The following is a 25,453-nucleotide window of genomic DNA, read 5'->3' as shown; positions in this document are numbered from 1 at the left end:
CCATTCTGCTCCGAAGTATTTACCCAAGAGAAATGAAAGCATATGTCTACACAAAGACTTGTGTGTGAACACTCATGGCAGATCTGTAACAGGTCTACACTGGAAAGAATCTAACCTTTTACCAATCTTGTATTGACAGGTGAGTGGATAAGCAAACCGCCACATCCATACCATGGAATACTACTCAGCAATAAAAAGGGACAAACCATGGACATCTGCAGTGACACAGGTAAACCTCAAAATAAGTACCATGAAAGAATACAGACAAGAAAGAGTTCATACTGTATAGTTCTATTTTTGTAAAACTGTACAAAGCTACTGACAATCCGTAGTGACAGAAGGCAGATCTGTGCTTGCCTAGGGGAGGGGTGTGGCAAGCATGCATTACAGGGGAAATAAGGGAACTTTTGGAGGGATGAGTATATTCATTATTCTGACTGTGCTGACGAGTCCTTGGGTGTATACACAAATCACAACCAAATTGTATACTTTATGTGTAGTTTATTATATGTCAGTTATATTTCAACAAATTAACTTAAAAATGCAAATAAAATACCTCGACTTCAAGGTCCTGGCGCTTAGGATTGTGAATGAAGAAGGTGAAGTTTTCCTCCCACACAGGTTCATTGGTTTTGTACCGAATCTGGAAGAAATATCCAAATATCAGTTCTGTGATATTTCCTGTGTAGACAGGCTACCAACACTGCGCTCACTCATTTAATGAGCCTGGAAGCTTAGGATGAATTTAAATTCCAAAACATATGTTTACTGAGTATGTACTATGATATGTGAATTGTGGAAAGCATTCAAAGATGGAGAGACAGCCCAAAGATTTTCGTGTGTGCCAGGGAAATGAACTGACATGAAACCCCAGTCTGCATGCCCAGCAACAGCGACTCTACCTGCTGCTCTGGCCTTGGTTCACTGGCTCTCAGTGCCCAGAATGTGTATGTACACAGCACGCTTCTTAAGTTGTTCACAATTAAATGTGGACAATGGCCTACACCTTTGAATAATTTCTGAAATGTTTTTAATCACATCAGGAAAGTAGAACATATTACAGCTATAGCAACACCCTCTCTTCACCTTCTCTTTCAATTCTTGACTCTAACTGTATTTGTAATTTTAAGCACTGTTGGTTATCTTTTAAACAAAATATTTATAGAGTGTGCAAAAGAAACTTAGGAATTTATCCTATGTATCTACCCATGAAATTGAACAAAAGTATACTCATATATTATTTTTTAATGTTATTTTAAAAAATAAACAAAATATTTGTTACCAAATTAGGTAGCTGGTTATTGACCAAATGACTGACTTTGGGGGAGGGGGGGGGGAGATTTGGAAAGCAATGGTCTGGATGTCTTCACCATCACACAACTTGAAAACCATCTAATTGCAACTTGACCTTCCCAACCTATGACTGGCAACAGTGACAAACACGAATCTAGGGTGACAATCACAGAAAATGAGTCACAATGCAGGGCCTTACCTTACTCTCTTGAGCCTTGTGCCCAACCGACATTTGTACAAGAGGATTTGGGTTGCTGTTTATTTTCTTTCCTGACTATCCAAAAACAAAAAAAGACAAAATAAATAAATAAACACATTTTGAAATAGGTCTTACTAAAAATAAAATTACTGGCTTATATTAACAGTGATTTCTATTTTCCTCTGATGCTTCAGATAGAGAGAATATCTGGGAACAGTTTAACTGGAAAACAATTGCTAAACACACCCCAGACCATAATTATATCTACCATGAGATAAATTAAGAAAATGTCCACATGCACACAATTTTTTAAACGTTAAGGTCTTTTATTTTTAAAGCAAGCTATTTTGGGAAAACTGAATCTTCTTTAATGTTAATTACAGTTCTCAAACTTATTTACTGAAATAACAAAAATAAATAAAGGTCAATGAATGGAAACCAAAAAAACGTGAGAAAAGACAAATGCAAAAGAATGTATAATTTAGAACATTTCTCTGGGTGGAATAATAAAATACTTTAAAGTGTCAAACATATAGCTATCAGATATCAAATCTTGCTTACCAGCTGCTAAGTAATTTTGACTAGAAGAATAAACATCAGTTTAGAATCACATTAAATTAAGCAGATACGAGGGTACATAAAAAAGTTTGTGGAAAAATAGAATTAAATGATAACACAAAACTTTCCACAAACTTTTTGAAGTACTCTTGTATAAATATAATGAAAAAAATTCAGGAGTAAGAAAAACAGTAGAAGCATACTTGAGCACAGATAGCTGATTGAAGAAAACATAGTAAAATACAACATATACGTGACATGAGGTTTATTTATAACTTAGCCCCACAAGAAGATGCAGTTAAATGTCTGTGTTAGTGAAAATTAATTAGAAGGTCACAAAAATGTTTTTTAGTTAAATAATTTTAGAGTCAATCCTCAACACTGCAGCAATGACAGAAATAGGCATCAAAATCATATGATTATTGGAAAAAAATATTACTAGCCCAAACCTACTGCGATAATCTATTTTCTGGTTCATCTTTTTGAAGTGAATGATTCTGCAAAATGAAATAAATACTGTTAAAAAAAAAAAACCCAAGGCTACAGAGTACTGTGGCAGAGAATACTAATTTTCCCAATTTTCTCCTTTGTCCTTTAATATTAGAATTCCCACGTTTTAGCTGAGCACAAGTCCTCTGTAAATAAAGACTCTATTTCCAAACCTCCCCTGCAGTTACGTGTGGCCGCGTAACTAAGGCCTGGCCTTAAAGAGAATGTGTCCTCTCCTGCCCTTGTTCAGAAGATGGAAGCCACGTGTCGGTCATGGCGGAGCCACAGGCCAGAATTCTGTTACATTAGAGGAAAATAAGCTTTTGTCTTGCTTAAGCTACTGCTACATTTGAGTCTTTGAAACAGAAGCTGAGCTTGTTTCTTAACTAATATAAATACTTTATCTCTGAAAAAGTGGCCATTCATGCCTAGAGATTTACTGCGTGTTATCAATTTTAATACATACATATTTCCCCCCATTTCCTAACATCTCTGAAAACAAAATGAAACTTATAATGATAACATTATGTACCTGCTTTCGGGGCAGTTCGCAGTTAGATAGCTGTCATTGCATTAACCAATTTATATTGCTTATATTTTCCTTTTACGTATGCATGTGAATGACATGGTAAAAATCTATACTTATCCTAAGTCCAAAAATTCTTTCAGTAAATCTAAAATAAACACTATCAAAACTGGCATTTAAACATCTTTCTTAGTGGTACATAAAATAATGGTGTATCTTAAAATAACTGATGTTTTAGATTCTATGAAATAAGGCAAAATCACTTAGTTTTCTACCATGGCACAATATTCAAAATGCATCAACACAAGTCAAAATTACAAAGTATAATGAAAATATACACCTTTAAGTCAGGCTGTCTTGAATTTAAATCTCAGCTCTTTCCCACTTGGTTGTTGAGACCCACCTCAGTTTTCACATCTATAAAACTGGCACCATAACATTTCCAGAACCTTGCTGTTAGGCTCAAATGAGCCAATGTAATAACACAGCAATTATCAAACATATATTATCTTAGCTACACTGCGCACTTTTACATGAGTTACTTTATTTAATTTACTCTACCCAATGAAGATATTACTTCCATTCCATAAATAACAAAACAGAGTGGATTACATATCTGGCTGTAGGTCATACTGCTGAGTAGTTATGCTGAAATTCAATTCCAGTCTGATTTCAGAGCCTTCGTTCCTAACCATTATGTTCTGTTAGTCAATAGCCTTCAGATAACAACCAAAAAAATGGGTACGGAAAGAATGCTGATGAATTCCTTTCAAGGTCCTGGTGGGTACAGTTATTTCAACTGTTACTAGTACTCAAAAGGAGTAACTTCCTACTAAACCACATTTTACTTCCTCGGTATGGAACACAGTCAGGGTTTAACGAACACTACATTAAAAAGCAGACTTTGCCATTATCCTTCAATTCTGAAATGTAGCTTATTTTTCTATATGAAGTTGGTTAAATGCCATCCCTGTTTCTTTGGAACAGAATTTTCTTGAAACAATTACATTTAAAAATTCTCCCTCTCCCACAAATATTTAAGCCAAAATTTTTCAAAAGTATTAGAGAAAAAATAATAAAACATTACAAGTCATAAAAAACTTTTAACAATTCAGCCAGAGAATATATGTTAATGTCATGTTTTAGGGAGTGGAGCTTAGTTTTCAATATACCTCATTTAATGAAGTTTAAAACCTCAAAAAATTTATCACCCAGACCCAGCAGCACCAAAAGCCATGAGGTTGTTGACTCAGAGATGACCCTAACTCAACATATTGGAAGAGGTGATTTTTTTTTAGTGCATGTTCACAGTTCACAAGACATACCTTTAAATCATAATCTAAAAACTGGTTAAGATTTTAAGTGGAACTTCTATATCACTATTTTCAAAAATTCAAATCCAATTAAAATATAGATATTTAAACCACCTTAGAGATAGCTTCTTAAGGCCAACAGGAAAGAAATCTAATTCATCACATTAGCACTCTGTGAAATTTACCTTCAAAACTGACTTTAATTCTTGTAACTGCTAATTCTTTGATAACAAAAGTAGGCTCTCCTCCACTAAACAATTAACTACTGCATTAGTATGGGAGGTAAACTGTCAATAAACGCAAGAGAGTTAAAGTATCATCTCTTTCAATATGTTTTAATTAACTTTGTGACCTTAAGGGAAAACTATTAGTTTACCTTTAGAGCTTTCTGAACTGCAGCCTTCTTCAAGACGTCAGGGTTAAATTCTAATGGGTTACTCTTTCAAGTCAGAAGAAAATGAATATACCAAGGGTTAATAAAACATGCAATGAGGAATTTATGTAAGGTTAATGACATGAAAATCTATGGAAATAAACAACAAAAAAAACCCCACCAAGAATTACACAAACAACCATAAAAGCCATCTGCAAAATTCTTCTTTACGTCTAAGATTTTATCTTAGGATGAATCTTTAATCTATAAATGTAAAAACACATTTCCTTATTCTTTATAATTAATATTCTTCTACCTCCTCCACCCCCCTTGTCCCCTGGGATTTGAAAAATACAAAGTGAGACTTTAGGAAAGGTTCTACTTAACTATCCTTTGCCTGAATAACCCCCTAAAATATCAACCATGATTAACGGTTTTATCTAAAGTGCAAATTAATGGGCCATCATTGCCCAGACTGCTCTCAAGCCAAATCACATCCTAGAATGGCAGATGCTACCCTTCACTCCTTCTGAGACTTGCATTCTGAGTGCAACACCACAGCAGAAACAGAGCCGACTTCCCACTCTGTCCCACATCCTTTTCCAAGTATAAAAGTACAAGTTGACTAGGTCATCTCAAGAGCTTCTCTTGGTAGATAAAGTTCTGTTGCTATAGGTTTTATCTCCTACTTCTACTGATTTTCTTCAATTCACTACTTTTTTGCCTCAAAAGGGCAAGACCAAGTTGTTTTGCAAGACCAAGAAGTTCCTTCAACGACTAATATTTAAGTTCAAAGATTTTATCATTTTAGTTGGAATTAATTTCAAATGACAAATTGAACTTAATCAAAATTTTCTTTATTAAACAGCAGAATTTATAATGAAGGGTGGATGTCTAGTCTCCCAGTCTCCTGTGGCTGGCAGGCTGGGCCAGGCAGGAGTTCGCACAACACCGGGGCCAGTCCTCAGGTTAGGGCTGTATGTTTAAATGTCCTGCAGAGCCCTCGAAGAGCCTGCATCCACTGCATCCACCTCTGGGTAGAGCCTGGACAAAAGTATTTTTTTAACAGCTTCCAAAGTGATCCTGGGAAGTATGAGGACCAATACTCTTCAGATACCATAAGAATCTCTCTGGAAGCTTACTTTTTGGACAGATATAGCCTATACTAAATATACTTATTACTCTAACATGCATCAAATAAAGTAAAGCAGGGAGAGAGGTGGTGGTGTAGGGTTAGGGGTACAAGAGGGGCTGTGTGAGGTCACAGACAGCTGCGAGGGCCTGGGGGTGAGGCAGACGTGTTCATTCACGTGCTCAGGTGGGTGCCCAGTTGTGAGGCCTCACCATGAGTGGAGGCAGTAACAAACAACTGTATTTTTTTTTTTTTTAATGAGAGCCAAAATAACTTGCACAAAGCAACTAGCATCATCATGTCCATGGGTCTCCACAGTGGGAGCTACCATTATTATGCTTAAAGTAGGCATTAGTACTCCTAATACTGCTCATCTCAGATTAACTCCATATATAGAGTTACGAACCTAGGAACTTAGCAAAGTGATAACAAATTCACTTTATACTCGGATGGAGTGGATGGGAGGAGTCGAGAATGTGGTCCCAGCTCTGCTACTTACAAACCCCAGGCCTCAGATCTCTAACCTCAGTCATTTGTGTTTTAAGTGCTGTCCCTGTTTCCTTATCTGTAGAGTGACAATGGTCTGGGGGCTACATGAGGTATACATATAGAGCCTTTAGAACCCCACTTAGCTACTGGAAAGTGCTCAGTAAATGTAAGTGATCACATAAGTCTAATACTCCAAGCTGGCCACCATGAGTCAGAGAACATCCTTATTGTTCAAGCCTAAAATTAGAGACTGGGATTTGATCAAAGGAAGGAGTAGGGCAAAGGCCTAAAAGTCCACATTATAAAGAGGTCACTTCCAGCACAGGAGAAATTTCTGTTGTTTTAAGCTTTCAGGTGGGATCACTGGTGGCAATGTGCTCACAGAGTCGACAATTAAAGATGTTTTTGAGCAGGTAGAAAGTAAGCGAGCAACGGGTGGGTGGCATCCAGAACCCTTGCTAGTAATGGTGATGGTCTCAGCCTTTAGGGGAAAACTGAGAAAGCATTGATCTGACTTCATATTGAAAACCAATGGGTAAAAAAAAATGCTCACATTTATTCTTTTTTTTTTTTGAAAAAAGATGACTGGTAAGGGGATCTCAACCCCTGGCCTGGTGCTGTCAGCACCACGCTCAGCCACTGAGCCAACCGGCCATCCCTATATAGGATCCAAACCCGTGGCCCCGGTGCCACGGGCCGGCCCATCAAATTTATTCTACTGAACATTTTATGTAGTGCATATATTCTAATCATAAAGCACAGAAGTATGTGATTTTGATAATACAGGAGGGAAGTTAACTTTGATAAGCCAGTAATGTCACAGGCAATGTCACAAAGTAATTTTTAAAATCCTGATGCAAGGTCAGAAGTGTTTTCTTTCCACAAAAGGAAGCCGTTATAGAATAGGAAAAAGCAACTCATAAAAGCTTCCGGAGGCAGACTAACAGAATTTACACAGCAGAACTACTTTATCGTTTATACTGGTTTATGATGAAGTCTTCCACTAAGAAAACCAGAAGCAAATAGTCGTTTTCTGAAAAAGTGACAGAATAAGTTGCCCCCACGCACCACTGACCTACTTCGACTTTTTAAAAGGCCTTCTACAGGTGCAGCAGGCAGAGTCAGGGGCCAAGGGCACCTCTCACTGTGGGTGACTCTAAACAGCTCCTCTAGTCCTTCAGAGTCTCGGCTTTTCTCATCTATAAAATGGGGCAAAATACCTACTATTCAAGTTTTGCCCCCAACCTCCTTTTTTTAAAAAATAAAAATAAACAGAGAATGCATGTGGAAATCATTTAGAAATAGAAATGGACTCCTACAAAAATGCAAAGCACTATCATTATTAAATTCAAGGGACAAATGGACTTAAAAGAATCTCACTAATTACTGAATTAAATCTGAAGAGTGACTTTCTACACTAGTAATGACTACACCTTCAGTGGCTTTCTATGACTTCAAAACAAGTGAAAGTAGCTTTCTGCTGAAGTACCAAGAACAGTACCAACAATCAAGGTGCCAGACATAAAGAGCCAGGGGGAAAAAGATGCAGAGATCAAAACCAAAATCAATTATCTACTCCAGGAAATTCTTTAAATTCCTTAAAAGAAGCTGAATTATTATTATTATTATTTTTTAAAGATGACCGGTAAGGGGATCTTAACCCTTGACTTGGTGTTGTCAGCACCACGCTCTCCCTAGTGAGCTAACCGGCCATCCCTATATAGGGATCCGAACCCGTGGCCTTGGTGTTATCAGCACCACACTCTCCCAGGTGAGCCATGGGCCGGCCCGAAAAGAAGCTGAATTATGAACTCAATATAGTTTTCTTCTCCTTAGGAGCTCTGACTAAACCATGCAGGAGAAGGCAAATCTTCATTAAAAATGGGTGGATTTCTATCTTTGTGTGACCTCCCCTGGGTGACTGAGAGTTGACTGCACAGCTGGACTGTGAAGGCGGCCTGAGTCCTAACACACCTGCGTTTGGCCAGGAGGAGAAAGTCGATTTAAGAAAGTTTTGCAAAAGTCTACAAAGAAATATTTAATATCGCACATTGAAATGGACTATAAGAAAAATCAATTTTAATAACTGTGGCTTCATTTCTTCCTCAGAAGAATTTTTATTTTTGCTTTTTATGGACAAGCAGCAATTTAGGGACCTAAGGCTTCTACACCACTCATTGGGTTTGTTCATTGCATCGTGGACGCACTCACCAACGTTAGTGCAGTATTACACTTTACAAAGCAAGCACAAAACAAATACACGGTAACTGAAATCATGCAAGAAAATAAAAAAGCATGCCATATCATTCCACCACTAAGTAGACTGCATTAGAAGTTCCAGTCCACATTCTGGCAATCTCCATTAAAAACAAAAGGAAGAAAAAACACTGGAGGACTCACAAATAGTGCTCTATAGACTGAGGTAGTATTTTCACAAAACACTAGTCCCGACGCTCGCCTCTCTTTTAAGTAGCCACACCCAAAGTTTCCCTCGTAGATACTCTTAGAAAGTGGAGACGGGAGGAGAAAGCAAAGAATGGTGGATTGTGGTCAATGCACGCACCAGAAGCTCTAATAAACAGGAGTGTAAAGGCAGAGTCAAAGAATCCCACAAAACACAGGGGAACCATCAGCAAATGCTCCCGTTTAAAACAAACTCCCAGCAGGGCTGAAGCTTTGCAGAGACCCTTTGCCTCTGACGGCCATAGCATAATCATGCACAAAGTGCTCTTTTAATAGAAGAGTAATACATTCACTTTTCTTTCTTTCCTTTTTTTGCTTATGTGATATTATTCAATTTCAACTTAATGCGGTAAAACACATAGTTCTAAAAGAGACCTCATCTTTTCTCACCAATTAACTGATACTATTTCCTATGCCCTAAAATATATAACAAATTCACTTCCATCAGGCATTATAAAAGACTTCTTAACAAACATTACTATGGTTAAAAACAAAAAGTTCTATTCTATGAGAAATTCTGTAAGAAGGTTAAATAACAATGAAATAACTTTTCCCAAATTGAAATTATTACAGATAAAGTCACAGACTTTAGATCGGAAGACTGGCCAAAAGGTTACAGTGAACTTTAAGAGAAATATAAGAATTTAAGAAGTTAAAATCACTCAAGAAAACTTCACTGAAAGAGTAAAATTATATGTAATTACATACAACAAAGAGTACATTACATCCTCCCAATATGAAAGAAATTAATGATCATATTTTAATTGTCAGTAACTTTATATAAAATGTATTGATGCACAAAGTAGACTTACTTTGTTTTTGAGCAAAGCCCAAGTAAATTTCCAAAACTTGAGAGGTGCTAAATGAAACAAAGGGTGCAAATTTCATGAACTATAAGAAAACATAGTTTAACCATGGCAAGGGACGTCTACATTGGATGAACCATTTGTAACTTAAGTCCAGGATGCAGTGTTGAAAAGGCCAAGTTAAGAGCTTCTTTGCTTCCTTGTTGACCTCTACCAAGTAAATGCTGACCGAGAGAGGAAGGACACAGGAAGACTATTCACTTACAAACGCACTTAGGTGAATGACATGTACTATGCATGAGGAATTACGCAACGGACAATCTTGGGGGGAAACAAACCCTGCAACTGGTGGCAACAATCTTTCTTTCAACAAAGATGGCACTGGCAAAATGAAAGGAAGAGTGGCCATCTAGTGAACAAGTACACGCATCAAAACAATTATCAGACACACAAAGTCAGGGCAATAGCAGCATTACCCTGAATGGTGGGGTTAAAGTGCTCCTTCTCCACGGTCACAGTTATTAACTATAAAACTGTACTTTACAGTCTCTTTCTAAGAACAAAACAATTCTGATGCAAACAAAAGCAAATGCTTTTAGGCTGTAGAACACCATGCACTTGACAGGAGATTATTCAAAAACACCGTGTATCTTTCTGCTCTGCTAGAAGCGTCCCGGGCACCTGAGGGCTCAGCACTAGTCTGGCAGCACCACTGCCTCCTTGCGCCCAGGGACCGCCAGGCCAGCTGCTCACACACTGCCATGCTACAGCTGGGAGGAGCTTGGAGACTGCAATCAGAGCTGCTCCACTGTGTTCCCATTCCAAGTAGAGAAAATTTCCACCGTTAGGCAACTAAATTTTAATAATTAGTGATTTTCTACAGAATATCTTCTTCCCCTATCTACTAGTCATCTTCTTTTCCTACGTATTGGAGATTTCTTCATAGAACATGTCGGAATAAAGATAATTCTGAACATCCTGGATAAATCCAGTAAGACATGTAAACATAAACACACATGCATGAAGCAAACACTAACTTATCCCTCTCCACTGCCGCTCTCCTGCACTGGAGGTTGAGTGAAAACACAGTAAGACAAGAACAGGTGCACACTGTGACTGAACAAAGCAGTGGTTCCCAAGCAAGATCTGCTACCAGGAAATAAGCACTCAAATGAGTTATCACCGTGTTGCCTACCGGAAGGTTCCTTGCTGAATCCAAATACAAGATCAGCAATGCAGAAGAAAGACCATCATTGGCTTGGTCTTTGTCAGCTCTGATGCCTGCCAGCACCTAAAAGGAAAGAAAAAACCCTCAGCAGGCATGTTTCCACATGACTGTAGACTATTTCTGATTATATTAACTAATGTTGATTATGCTCAAGAAAATAAGAAAGGTGATAAATAAACCATCGAATATGTGCAACATGGAGAGAATTAAATGTTTTTAAAATGAAAAAACTACTATTCCATACTAATTAAAATTAAGCACTCAGGTGATTTGTGGTTCTCCAAATCTCTGTATTATCTTTTGAAGATCTCATAAAACAGGTGTGAATGATCTGTAAATTTCATTTTTTAAAAAATTCCATTATCTTTAATTGATCCTTGATGATACTACAGTGATTTATAACACAATAATCAGAATTAGTGCTATGATTTTTTAATCAGGTAACAACACAACTTAAAGAAACTAATCCTAGTCATCGGGAATGACTGATTATCAAGAGAAGACACTTCACAGCACCTTATCGAGGTTTGAAGCATTTGGCATTAATGTCAGCCACTCCAGTTTCAAGTGTAGCTTTCCTTTGGGAACCTCGTCCAGAGTGAACCACTAAAGAGAAAATTCCAATTAAACCCAGTCTCTACAAATGTTACAAGTTGCTCATTCACTACGAGGCATCAATGGTTCTTAACAGTCAGGGATTGAATCTTGCCATATTTAGCTCTATGCCCTTTGAATGCTGGTGACCTCATGTTCAAAGATGATGGTGATGATGGTGGTGGCAGGGGCGAGCACCCCTGTGCAGTGCTGCTTGCTGGCTGGAGGCCACTCTAAGTGCTTTACATACATCAATCTGCTTAACCCTAACAAAAACCCTGTGAAGTAAGTACCTCCAGGAGCGTACTCAAAAATTTCATGGAAAGATTCATATTTTTCATTCAATTTTTCTATGAACTTTTGAAGTACCCTCATGTTTTACACATAAGGATTCAAATGCTTTCTAGCACTACCCAGCACTAGAAAAGTCTTCTACATATCAACATTAATGGAATTTATGGGCCAGGAGATAATACAACATTGACTCCAAATACTGAATTTCAACATCAAATAAGTTAACCTGTTTATTTTTATTCATTCCTATATATCAATTATATAAAATATATGCAGTTATTTCAGCTTAAAAACCACAAAACAATCAAAGATGGCCCTCAAACATTTAGGGATAAAAAGAGATTGCCACAAGGCAGAATTTTGTCTATTCTGCCTCATACTGTACACTCAGTACCTGGCATATAACAGGTACACAAGAAATACTTGTTGAATGAATGCTAAACATTCATGGGAAGGAAAATGTTCTGCTTTGAAAGCAGCAGAACTTCAACAATGATTTGGTTAATTATGCTTCACTTATCTGAATCTTACCCATCTTTAATAAGCCACTGCAAACTTTTCCTTTTTCGTATTTTTTACTCTGATAGTAATATCCCTGCTTGAAGTAGTGTCTTCTTTTTTTTTTTTTTCTTAATAAAGATGACCAGTAAGGGGATCTTAACTCTTGACTTGGTGTTGTCAGCACCACGCTCACCCAGTGAGCTAACCAGCCATCCCTATACGGGATCCGAACCCATGGTCTTGGTGTTATCAGCACCACATTCTCCCGAGTGAGACACGGGCCGGCCCCTGAAGTAGTGTCTTCTTGCTGTTAATCCCCACTGCTTTTATAGATACCTTTCTCATGCTAAGCCTCACTGCCTGTACTGTACCACCTCCTCTGTTAACACCAACTATCATGAAACTTTCCATCATTAGTGGGCTTCTCACATGCCTCTGTCCTAACTCCTACAAGGGATCACACACCTGTTTGTAATAAAGTCAGTTCTATGTTCTCTGCCCACTCAGTACATACTATCTGATTTGACTCTAACTTCCTTCACTTTGCTCTTACTAAAAGGCCTAAATTCCTGATATCTGTGCAACAAATGTTCCTGTAATATTAACTGGGGTCCTTGCATTGTGTGGTAGGTGACGGTGGTTCATGATTCTTCTGGCACAGAATAGGCACTGAGTCAATGTTTATCAAATAGACCAATACTAAACGAAAACTTACTTCATCTAAAAGGCGCTCCTTTTCAACTTCAATAAGATCAATCATAAGACTATAGAAATAATAATACAACAACTTTAGAACATAGAAAAACACTTCTTACAAATGAAATAAACTTAAGTATTTGTCTATGAAAAAGTACTCCAGAAATGCAACAAAATGCTACATAGTTTATCAAAGAACAGACTCTTCCTCCAAAAGCTTCCTCCAGTTTGCGCCAAGAGTGTCAAGAGACATAAGGGAAAGAGTAGGGCTAGGTTTCTATGAGGTCAGAATACTGACATTGACCCAACTGAGGTTGCAGCTGTTAAAAAAAAACTAGTCTTCCCCACAAAGAAGCATGCACCAAAAATGTTCAAAAATATTCCAACTCTCTCATTTTACACGCTCCCCTTGGTGCCGTCAACCATCGCTCTGGACTCAGTCACTCGCATTTTGAAGTATAAAACTCACCTCTGTCCCACAGAGTTGCTCCTGAACTCTAGACCTATACTGCATTGTGTCCCATGGACACCTCGCTCTCAGTATATCTAGGAAAAAGCCCATTCAATTTCCCCTTAAACAATCCTAAGAATGGCACCCCCCCCGCCCAGAAGCCAGAAATGACTCAGATGAGATGATTTTATTCCTACTTTTCTTGTCACCCTTCCCTTCCTCTGTGCCCCTACAATGTATGTTAAGCGTGGACCCTCACGTCTCAGTCCTGTCTTTGACAACTGTTTCCTAACTGGTGGGCCACTGGCCAATCTCAACCCATGACAATCCAATCTATACACTGGTTTTATTGGAATGCACATTTGATCTGATGATCACTGTCTTTCAGATCTCCCAGTCGCTGCTAGTTGTCTCACGAGGTCTCATGCATTCTGAAGCTATGACATAACATACAGTGCTACTCTTGATGAAGCACAAACCGTTTCACAATAAATGCAGTTAAATAATAACTCAATTAGGGTTAAATCACAAAGATTAGGGAGAAGTATATTTTTAAAAAGCTCATTATTTTTAGCTATACGAGTTGTTCAATTGAAGTAAAAAAAAAAAAAATCAATATTTATTTTCCCAATGTGTAGGCACAATGTAAATTACTATATCCCAACAAATAAAAACCCAACAAACCCAAAAAGTTTAAAAATTCATTTTACAATCCAGAACAAAGGTATCCACTAGAACTCTCTGCCCAGGGGATAGGTTTTGCTTTAGCTATTGAGAACACTTTAAACAGGGAGAGTACAACTAAGAAAAAGAGTTTTTTTGTTTTTTGTTTTTTTTCTTTTTCTGACCGGTAAGGAGATCACAATCCTCGGCACGGTGTGGTCTGCACCACGCTCAGCCAGTGAGCGCACTGGCCATCCCTATAAAGGATCCGAACCCGTGGCCGCGGCCGAGTGAGCCACGGGGTCGGCCCAGAAAAAGAGTTTTTAATTTAACTTCAATTAACTTAATTTGAATAGCTACACATAGCTAGTGGCCATTGTAAAGACCAACACAGATATACAGGTTTCTCTTCTCTAAAATGTGAAACCTTTTCAAAATAAAAATGTTTTAAGAAATCTAAGGTGAAACAAATGTTATATGTAAGAGCCCTTTACAAATATACATAACATATACACATAAACATATTTTAAAACATATTTTTAAGAGTGATTTAAAAAAAAAAAGTGGACCTATGCTATCCTCCAATAGCTATGAAGGGTTTTATTTACCTTCCTAAAAAGTCATCCTTGTCTGGGTCTTCATCAAAGAGCTCAATCTCTAATTCTTGTCCAGGATGTTCATAGACTAAAGCCTGAAAAATTAATGGTTAGTAGTTACTGCATTTTTACTAATACACTCATCTATTGAGTACAATGATTAAAGCAAATATTACCATGTATTTTTTTTTAGCAGTAAATAGTTTTTAAAGCACTTACAATTTGTTATTGTCAATAAATTGGGTACTTCTTGATGACTGGGAGATCACTTTGAAATACTTGGCCACATAGTAACAATTTACTGTTTTTGTTTCTAGTTATTCCAGATTACATCTCAATGGGTCAAGTTCAATTACTCCAAAACAAGGTCACAGGATGTCACCCACAAGTCAGGACCAATGTGTAGGACAGATCAAAGATATAAGACCCATTACTCTAGTCCTGAAGTAGCTCCATTCAGATGCTACCATTGGAATAACCACAAGTTATCCACTTATCACAATGCAGAGAGTAAGAAATGGGCAAGAGACCGACTAACAAAGGAGTGGAGGATGGGCAGCTGGTGGAGAATGAACTTCACCACTGTTCAGCACAGTGGTTCTACAAAAATATTTTAGTTCTTTAAAAACTCCTAACTTTTGATCCAGCAATTCCACTTTGAGGAGCTTTATTTGGGGAAGAGCTGGCCAAGTGAGGAATATACACAGTGTACTTGCACGGCACCGTATGTGATGCTGAGCTGAATCGCCATGGCCTCTCTGTGTAAGTGCATGATGGTGTCTGTTCACTGAAATAGTTATTAAAAACCACATGGACCTCTATTTATTGATGTGTAAAGATGTCCAGATTATTATATGAAAAGCTTACAAGACAGCATATAATTAATCTTATTTTTGTATGTGTTTGTGTCTTAATAACCATGGGTAACATTTTATAATTTAAAAAAGACAGGATATTCACATTATAAAAAATATTTTGCAGATTATTTATTGTGATAGCATTTTGTAATTAAGGTTTAAAATCTTTTTTAACCTTTTCTTTTTTTTTTTTTTAAAAGATGACAGGTATGGGGATCTTAACCCTTGACTTGGTGTTGTCAGCACCACGCTCTCCCAAGTGAGCTAATCAGCCATCCCTATATAGGGATCCGAACCCGTGACCTTGGTGTTATCAGCACCACACTCTCCCGAGTGAGCCACGGGCCAGCCCTAAGGTTTAAAATCTTATGTGCTGGCATGATAGGAATGTTGTGAGGTAGAGAAAAAAAGGTATAATACTTTTCAAAGATGGCAAAGAAAATTTAAATGATGGTCTGAATGAGGCACACTCCTGTGTGACAGGACTGGAATCAGACCAGGGACACTCCAGTTTGGGGTTCAGTCCACCAGCCAAGCAACATAAGTGGACACAATACATTACCTCGAACACTTCGTTCCACTTTGGACTAAGGTTCTCTTTGATAACCTTGCTTTGGAAGATTTGGTTGCCAACTCGAATAATTCCATAGGGGTCTGACTTTCCCTTGACAAGTCCCTTAAGATAAGTATCTTTCCCCTGAAGATCCTGAGCTTCAATAAAATGTATCCTTAGAACACCCTAAAAAGAAGAACAAGTGTTTAGATCATTCACTGGTTCATTTGACAAGGATGGGAGACAGCTATGTCTGACCCTGTCCTAAGAACTGGGGGAGGCAACAGAACAAAACAAAGACTCTCTTCCTGTACAGTGCGAATCCCAGCAGGGGAGAAAGATGGTAAGTGCATAACAGGTCAGGTGACAAGTGCTAAGAAAAAACAAAAGCAGGGCACGGTGACAGAGTCTGAGTGGTGCTGTTTTAGACAGGAGAACAGAAAGGTTTCTGTTATGAAGACACCTGCACAGAGACAGGAGAGTGCGTCAGACACCTGGAGAGTCTTCCTGGCTGAGGGAACACTGAGTGCAGGGGTCCTAGTGGGGCACCATGCTCATCCTGAGAGGGCTGATGATATGGGGCCTTGTGGGTCACTAAACAATCCTTGTGGTACTACAGTAAGTAATAACTAATATGATAGGATGTATCAGACCTGTTACTAAGTGCTTGATATGCAGTAACTACATTGTTCAATTTTTAAAACAATCCCATGAAATATTGTCATTAAAACTATTTTATAGAAGACGAAACTGAAACAGAAACATATATTATTCATAGACTTTAAACATAGTCCTTTCCCTCATGCCCTTTTAAAAAATTACAGGGTGATATTCCTGACACAATCAGCATAGAAAGACACGCATCTGTATAGACGAACACACTTTAAAAACTAAAAAATTCTTGTTTATATTTTCATATGTCTAAAGTTTAGATAATCTGGCAACATCTTTCAATGGCACTGACTTTTAATGTAATTGGGGTGGCTGGATCCAGGCAGGCTCAGGTGCTCACTCGTACTCAGAGCATGAAAGGCTTATGTAGCAAAGGAGCCACGTAAGCCTTTTCTACATATAAAGGAATTCCTGCATTTTCAGAGATGAGAATCACAGGTTAGGGAAAAAAGACATTCCTTTCTAATATGTAGTGTCACATTAAATCTGTTGAATGCCAACAACACAACTCATTTGGGCATCAAATAAATAGGTATGGTTACTCTTAAGAAATACAGGGATGCTTATGCATGTTTGTTGATTTGTGCACAAATACTGAGATCTAATTCAACCAGAAAAAGTAAAAAGGTATCAGGGAAAAGTTATCTACTTCCACCTCAAGAAACAAAAATAAAAATAGTCCTGTATGCCTTGATATCACTACTTACTGCAGACAATACCATGGCTTTATTGCTTACCTGACTTCTGGAGTCCAAAGTTGGGACAGAGTAAACAGATGTGAGATCCAATTCCCAAGTTGTTTAAAAGCTCTCATTAACCTACGAGAGATCAATCACTCCAACCATCCTTTCCATGACTAGCAGAAAGAATTTCATATTCTTGACTAGCAAGTCCTTACAATCTTTGCAAGCAGTTTAGTTTGCTCAAATGAAGGTGACACCAACATCTGTAACCCAACTCTGTGTGCCAGGTATCATCTCCATTTTACAGATGAAGAAAATGAGGCCCAGTTATGGCAAGTAACATGGTCACAAAAGCAAAGCTACCACTAAACTCAAGAGCTGTGACTCAAACCTAGTTCTGCTCTTTCCATTTTATCCAGGCCAGCTGTTTATATAAATGCTTCTTCTACTGTGTTACTCGTTAAATGACTCCAGAGGTAACCATATTCTAATGTCTGAGAGAAAACATACAAATCATTATACAGAGTTCTCACTATGATCGCTGGGAAAACTGGTACTTGTTGCTGAGAGCTGTCACATTTCAATAAAAACAAGTGCAAAGATGTGCTTTCTGAGATAATTAAGTTGTCGTTTATGACTTGCAATAACATCTGCAGAATTAAATCCGTTAGCCCCTTTGAGGAACATGACTGAGGTGTAACTGCCCTGAAGTCTCTGTGACAAGTGTAAGGGTCAGAGGGACAGGAGCACATCTTTGAAGAAATGTGGCAGACAAACTACATTACAGCATCAAGATACACGCAGCAAGTTAGTGGTCAGGAGGAATACAAGAGGTCACAAAACCCTTTTGAGCACCCAAGTGTTTGAAAAGATCCTCAAAACCTGTTTGTAAATATTAATGGATGCCAAGACATGCTTACCTTTGGTACAGGAAACCGCAACTGAGCTATTTGAATTTCACTGACAAGAGGAACGGTGATTCGATTGGGAAGCACCAGATGGTTTGATATTATATCCAAAATGATAGTATCTGATAACCCACTGTTAGTTGGGAGGTAAAAAGAATAAAATATCAGACATACCAATACTTGCTATCGCCTTTAACAATAAACTTACCACAAACGTGATATAATATCCCATTTACAAGGTAAAAGTTGTCTAATTTCTCCAACACGATATTTATTTATTTTTGTTTTGTCTTTTTATTTTTCATGGCTGGCCAGAACAGGGATCTGAACCCTTGACCTTGGTGTTATAACACCGTACTCTAACCAACTGAACTAACTGGCCAGCCCCAGTGATTTTTAAAACCAGCATTTCAATACTCAAGCTATGATACTGCTATGGTGACCATGATATGGACTTTATTCTTAGAACACAAGGTTAGATTCTAGCTACATATCATAATTTCCTAAACAACATTTCATACATTTCTACATAACTTCATCATAGATTTAATACCGAATAACTAAGACATATTTCATTGACTTTCTTTTTTTAACATAAAATATTTCAAACATACATAGAAGGGCAGAGAACAATACAACAAACACTCATTAACCCATTCCGTGTTTATATACATATTAAATTTCTCTGTACTGTTGTAGACTGGCTTCCAAAAGTAAAAAAGTTTAGTTTGCCCTCTCTTCACACATTATCAAACACTTTATTGGGGTACTAAATAATTTAATAATTTTGAAATACTATACACCACTGCACAGTAAACACAGTAATATGAATAAAATTGCTTAGGCTAAAGGAACAAAAGTACTTTTAATATGTTTTGTGCCCATCCTTTAGGGCAATGTGAGAATTAAATAATGTGTATGTGACAGTACTTTTGAAAGCATATGTAAATACAAGTTTCATTGCTATAGAACACCTTTACCTGAACTGAGAAGTTTTGAAACCTTACTTCTTGCCATTTTTAAGATGTTAAAATTATTAACATAGATATGTAAGGTAATTATACATATAAAAATATCACTCAGAGTGATGAACATCATTCAGTAAATAATGATTGAGCACCCACTGCAAGACAGGTGTCCACATGCAATGTCCAGATATGGTAACCTACCTTAAGGACCTTTCATATGAGAAAAAGACTAAAAAAAAACCCCAAAATGAAAAGAACACACAACAGTACCCTACTTATGAACAGGTCAGTTAAGCAGACTGTTAATAGTTCCAAGGAAGCTCACAGGGTTTAAGGTGCAGACACTGGATATACTTGTATGTTCATTAAGTAGGAGTACTAAATGGTCCTTCAAAGCTTTAATATCAAGCACAGTCTTACCTTTGGCATTTCCCAAAAAAACACTGGTTTTGTTTATACTGAAAAATCTGTTGAAACAGGAAACCCCTTCCTGATGACTGAAATGTTTTAAAGAGTTCTCTTGCTGCTGTGACATGTGTCGTTCCCCACCACCTTCCGGCACAGCCCTTCTGGCCTGATGCCCAGGAATGCGTTTTCCTAGCTCGCCCTTCGGAGCCTTCCTGCTCATCACCTGTACTCCTGCCTCACCCTCACTCCCATCCCCTCTCACACCTCCAACGCTCCATGGAGAGCTCTCCACTAGCCAAAATGCATGGCATAGGCCAGCGTCCAGGCATTATTCCTGCTCTATGTATCTCGGGTTCCTTTCTGTAATCAATGAAGACAGCATGTGGATGGTTCATGTGATAAAGCTTGGGGCAAGATTTCATTATGTTAGGTTCAGAGTTACTGAATATTCACTTTTATAACATCAGGCCTGCTACAGCTGTGATTTATTTGATAGAAAGTCTTTGAGTGAGAATTAGTAGCCCCAATTTTATGTAAGTATATATGTATTACATTTCTTTACATAAAATTTATATAAAATGTTATATTTTATTATATACAACTACATATAATTTTTATATATCCCTTTTACACCACAGATGGCCTATTTTTGAATGGTGTATGCGTATTTCTATGTAATATGTATATATATATTCTTAATGATACATATATACAGAATGTATAGGGATATGTTTTTGTATTTTTTTATATATATATATATATATATATATATATAATCTGTATATGAAACAATAGCTAGAAGCTACTATTGTATGAAAAGAACCTGCCTACAAATAAATTATTAAAGAAAATAGAGCTATACATGTATGTGTATGTATGTAGGCATGTATGTATATTTTAAAGTTGTACTTTCCATGGATCTTTTAAAGATAACAGTATTTTTCTATATCCAGTGAATCACAATACTGAAAAAAGATTTCTATTATGACTATGGCTCAGAGTAGTTTAATTTTCCCCTAATAATGAAACAAAATAAAATTCTTTCTAATGGCAATTTCAGAGACATAAATAAAAAGGAATAGAAAAAAATTCATAACAATTTCTAAGCTATTTTAGGAAAAAATATCCACAGTTTAGTGAAATATACACTAGAAACATACGTAACTTTAACCAGTAAGTAATGCATTTAAACCTCCAAATAAAATGGTAAAGCCAGCAAAAGCAAGTTTAGAAAGCTGTAATTTCAAAACACCCTGTCTGGTGGTGACTAACAGGCTTGCTGCAAACAGTCCCCATCCACCATTTAGACGGACGGACTATGATGCAACCAGACGACTTCACTTCTCTCACAGTTGGGATGTGCCCTTCATGGTCTCAGGTGCTTGTTATGGGACATTTTTCTCATTTTTCGGACACTAGATTGCTACAGATTAATGAAGGGACTCCAAGTTCCTTCCCTCTCACACCCAGACTCCTGGAGGAGTCCTGTAGGTTACCAGGTCCACACTGAGCCCTGTTCCTTCAAGGATGAATGGATAAAGGTAGCAAGGGCAGAAAGGGAAGGGGTGGCCGCAGCTCAGAAAGAACCTGGAAAGGGTCAGTTTTGGAACACATATTCATGTTTAAGGTTTTATCTATTGTTTCTAGGAAAATTAAAAAAAACAAATTTAAAAATTAATTTACAGGATACTAAAGGTTGCTACTGTTCTAAACCACCAAGACTGGGAGGAAGCCCTGCAGTGAACAAAAAGCAAATGAAGGTGGCGACTCTGTCTCAAGCACTCCTGAAACTATTCCACCTGAGCACACTAGGACACAAGTACTTTCCCAAGTGCTTATGAGAACAAAACCCAACTATGCTCTCTACACACTTCTCATGAGAGCCTACTGAGAAGGCAGTAATTCTACCTGGTGCACACAGGTCTTATCTGTTCTCATGTTATTTTTATGACACTGGAAATGCGCGTTACGTTACCAACAAGCAAGCTGTTACAGGACCTGACACAGACTTACTTCAATCCAGGGATATCCAGAAGATTAGTCAGTCCTGTCCAGTTAATTTCTAAAAGCTGTTTTAAAAAAAAGGGCAAAAATATTAAGGATCCAAACTATTTCTAATTACCAAATCAAATGCACATGGTTTCTTTATAAACAAAGCAAGTGAGTACACGTTCCTGTCCTGCACCTTTTTCCCACTTTGTAGCAGACTGAGGACTTCATTCCCTGCTGGTGCATGGAGACCAGCTTCTGTTTTCATTTTCTGATAATGCCACAGTTTTCTCTAGTAACATCATACAATAACATACGTACAAATTCTATGATGAACACTTATCTATTCACAATTTCTTTTATTGTTAGTAATGATTCAGTGAACATGCTTTTACATATACATTCTTGCATACACAAGCAGACTAGCATTCAAAAATTGGGATTTTTGGTCAAAGATTTATGTTCATTTTTAATGTTGATAGGACCTGACTACCCCCTCCAAAAATACTGTACCAATTTACATTCCCACCAAATGTGTATGAAAATGTCCTTTTTCCACACCTTCACCAAAAACAGATATTAAAAACAGGCCCATCTGGCAGTTAGGAAGTAGTACCTTAACACTTTTAACTTGCATTTTCCTACAGTGAAGCATGTTCCATTCTTTCATTTGACATTTGTACTTATTTATCTTAGAATAATTCCTACACAGTTAGCTACAATTCCATTAAGTGGACACAGACTGGTAAAAGCTATTGACTGGAAACACTGCTTTTCCTATCAGAATGGATATCGTATATAATAAAATCATTTGTGCTTTATATTCATAGATGAAATGCTATGTGCAATTGCATAATCTCAATTACCTATATAGTTGAGTAACAAAACCACTCAAATCCATTTTGGAAGTAGTGGTTATAAATAAATATGAACTAGAAGAGTCAAGATTCTTTTGGATAGAACAAAACAAAAGAGCAACAATTTTTTAAAATTCTGAAAGCATAAGAAAAATTCTTTAGTATAAGATAAATGAGATATAAATATAAAAATCAGGAAGGAGATAAACAGGTAATTAATCTTAAATATGAATTTCAAATATCTGTATGAACTCCCCCTCTTTGGAAGAAATCTTTTTTCCTAGGTCTACCCAACGAACATGCTTAGAGGCGACAACCACCCAGGGGGAGCCAGCACCCCCAGCACCATTATGATTTCTAGGTACAATTCCACTGAAGGAACCAGGGATTTTAAAGAAATGACTGGTTCCAAGACGAGGACAATCTCTTTGATCACTAGTAGGGAAAATGTTAGGAGAATGACAGTGACATAACTAGGGCTATAAAACTGTGAAAAATGGGATATTCCAAACCATCCAGCTAAACTTACATACTCCAAATACATGAGTAACTTTTATTTTTAAACAGCACTGATTTACAGGCTCATTTTCCTTTCTCTTTTCTCTCATACCATTAGGTCAGAGAATCTCTTCAGAACTCTAAAAGGAACAGATATTCCCTAGCACAACAAAGTATCCTGATCTTACAGGACACCTACCTGCATGTTAGGAAACTTTAAGATTTAAAAGGGCATTGTAACTGGATGTTATCATTTAGTTCTGAAGGTTTTCCTTGATCACAAATCTACTTCAGGAAATAAGAATGTACCAACTCAAGTTAAAATGCAGGCAGCCTGCATGACACCCTCATGAGAAGATGCCTATGTCGTGACTGCACTGTCTGAGCCACGAGTCGGGAGAGCCACACAGACTCCAGGAAAGGGATACTCTGTTAAGGAAGGAGACAGGCAAGCTTATAAATAAAAATTAGATGAGACCATTACAGTTAAGAGAACAATAAAGAGAATGTAATTCAAAGATGCTATTAAATAATTTCTCCTACAAATACACTCTCAGTCTAAGTGTGTCCTATTCATATTTTATATGTCACAGTCTTATTACCTCAAGAAAACCACTCAGTATAGCCTTAATAGCATTAAGGTAGAATTGTTTTATCCTGGAATTTTGGGGAAACAGAATTAACAAGCCTTTTAACAGTATTTGTTAATGTAGTCATCTTTCAAGGTGGAGAACATAATGCAGAATACTTGAAATTTATGTTATAATGGGATTTTATTACGGTTCGAAGAATTTTTGGACCTCTTAAAATACCTGGGTGAGACAAGGACTGACTTTAGAAAAGTCAGTATAAAGCTGTTTTTAGTTGGTGTTTCTGAACCTATTAATTAAAATACTTAGGTGAAACAGAGACTGGCTTTAGCTGAGAAAGCCTCAACTGCCAAGTAAATTGTATTATGGATAAAAATGTAAAAAAAAAAAAAAAAAAAAAAAAAAGGAAAAGACAAATGTAACTAGTCCAAGGTTATCAACCTCCCCCCCCAAAGTATAAAGTAAATGGAGGAAAACAATGAAGGAACCCCCTTCCAGTCCTGAAATTCCACATATCCCACTCTATTATTCCATGTAGCAATCTGAAAGCCATTTCCACCACCAGTGCTGACATCCTGCTTGTTTGACCAAAATTACAGCTCAGAACAACAGGACTGACTCTCTGATTCTGCTGATTCACTAGCTTTTCTCCCCAGAGGCTCCGCTGTTCCTCAGGAAGACTGGGATCAACAGAGAGTGCAAGACACACTGGTGGTTACCACAAGAAACCTGTTTTTCATATTGGATATAAAGGTGCTATATAACAACCACATCATCAAGTGTGTTTCGGCTGACCTCCACTTGTTATGTTAAAAAAGTATGCGTCTGTCTGAACAAACAAAAGATGTGACTTTACCTGTTGATATTGTGTAGCCTGCTGTTATTACATAAAGATTGCAAAGGCCTAACATGGCTCGGGAATAAGTATTTTTTTAGTAATTTTAAATGATAAAAACTGCTCAAAGCTGGCAAGTAAAATCTCCATAAATGGGCAGTAGTAATACTGTTCTTGTGGGCATAATACCTAGAAAAACTTCCTCAAGACTCTTTAGAAATCTTAAAGATGTCTTTCTGCCAATCAAAACAAAAGATGACAGGCATCAAAAACAGGAAGGAGTTTCTACTCTTTGCAAAGGGCATAGAAGCTTTATGTAAGAACGTAAAGGCTTGTTGGAGTAAGCTCAAAGAAGAAGCCAAACAGATGCAAATTTTTAAAATTACATATAAAACTGGTTTAAAAAGTAGGTCTTCAAATCTATAATTAGTCATAGAACCAAGAACCATCTCTTTTAGTTTTACAAATGAAAACTAAGACAGGAAGTGATCTTATCTGTAGCTTTTGAGATTTCACAGCTAGATAACAGAAAAACAATGAAATCCTGTCTTTCATTCGACCCCCAATGGAAGAAGCAACTGATTTTCAAGGATGGCCATGCAGGGGATACTGTGACACCTCTGCTTCAAGCCATTGGCAGACAACCCTCCTTCCGTGACTCATCGCCCTTGGGACGTTCCCCAGCTCTGAAGTCTGTCTATGTGAATGACCAGCAGATGGCCCTAGCCCATATCTGCTTCTAAGCCGAGCAAGGACTTGGCTGCTATTTGCTTACACACGATTTGCAGAGCTCTTAGTAGGGCTTCTGGGCCCTGGGGTGGGGCATTCCTTTGCCGCTTGAGACTAACATGCACAGTACTGGATGCTCAGCACTTTGGTTTCTGCCACTAAAGGGCAACAGTGGCCTCAGCCCCCATTACTGTGACAGTCTACCCATTTCCAAGTCTCCCTCTGGGAACGACCAATTGCTA

General features: G+C 37.6%; 1 protein-coding gene across 2 annotated transcripts in view; it reads right to left on the bottom strand.

Annotated features, from left to right (window-relative positions):
• The window catches only part of ESYT2 (extended synaptotagmin 2), a 92,453-nt gene that overhangs the window by 15,805 nt on the left and 51,195 nt on the right, over nucleotides 1-25,453 (bottom strand). Inside the window, exons 7-16 of one of the 2 annotated variants that reach the window (XM_063099500.1) lie at nucleotides 21,727-21,782; nucleotides 18,350-18,470; nucleotides 16,084-16,260; nucleotides 14,677-14,759; nucleotides 12,974-13,022; nucleotides 11,386-11,475; nucleotides 10,837-10,932; nucleotides 8,773-8,874; nucleotides 1,493-1,567; nucleotides 557-643 (exon numbers count right to left, since the gene is read on the bottom strand). In XM_063099500.1, coding sequence (XP_062955570.1) covers nucleotides 557-643; nucleotides 1,493-1,567; nucleotides 8,773-8,874; nucleotides 10,837-10,932; nucleotides 11,386-11,475; nucleotides 12,974-13,022; nucleotides 14,677-14,759; nucleotides 16,084-16,260; nucleotides 18,350-18,470; nucleotides 21,727-21,782 — 936 coding nt within the window. The remainder of the gene's footprint in view (nucleotides 1-556; nucleotides 644-1,492; nucleotides 1,568-8,772; nucleotides 8,875-10,836; nucleotides 10,933-11,385; nucleotides 11,476-12,973; nucleotides 13,023-14,676; nucleotides 14,760-16,083; nucleotides 16,261-18,349; nucleotides 18,471-21,726; nucleotides 21,783-25,453) is intronic. The other variant, XM_063099501.1, reaches the window with a different exon arrangement.

The sequence above is a fragment of the Cynocephalus volans genome, chromosome 6 (assembly GCF_027409185.1).
Source record: "Cynocephalus volans isolate mCynVol1 chromosome 6, mCynVol1.pri, whole genome shotgun sequence".
Lineage (NCBI taxonomy): Eukaryota > Metazoa > Chordata > Mammalia > Dermoptera > Cynocephalidae > Cynocephalus > Cynocephalus volans.
The sequence above is the reverse complement of the archived record's forward strand: the minus strand, read 5'-3'. Positions and strand labels throughout refer to the sequence as shown.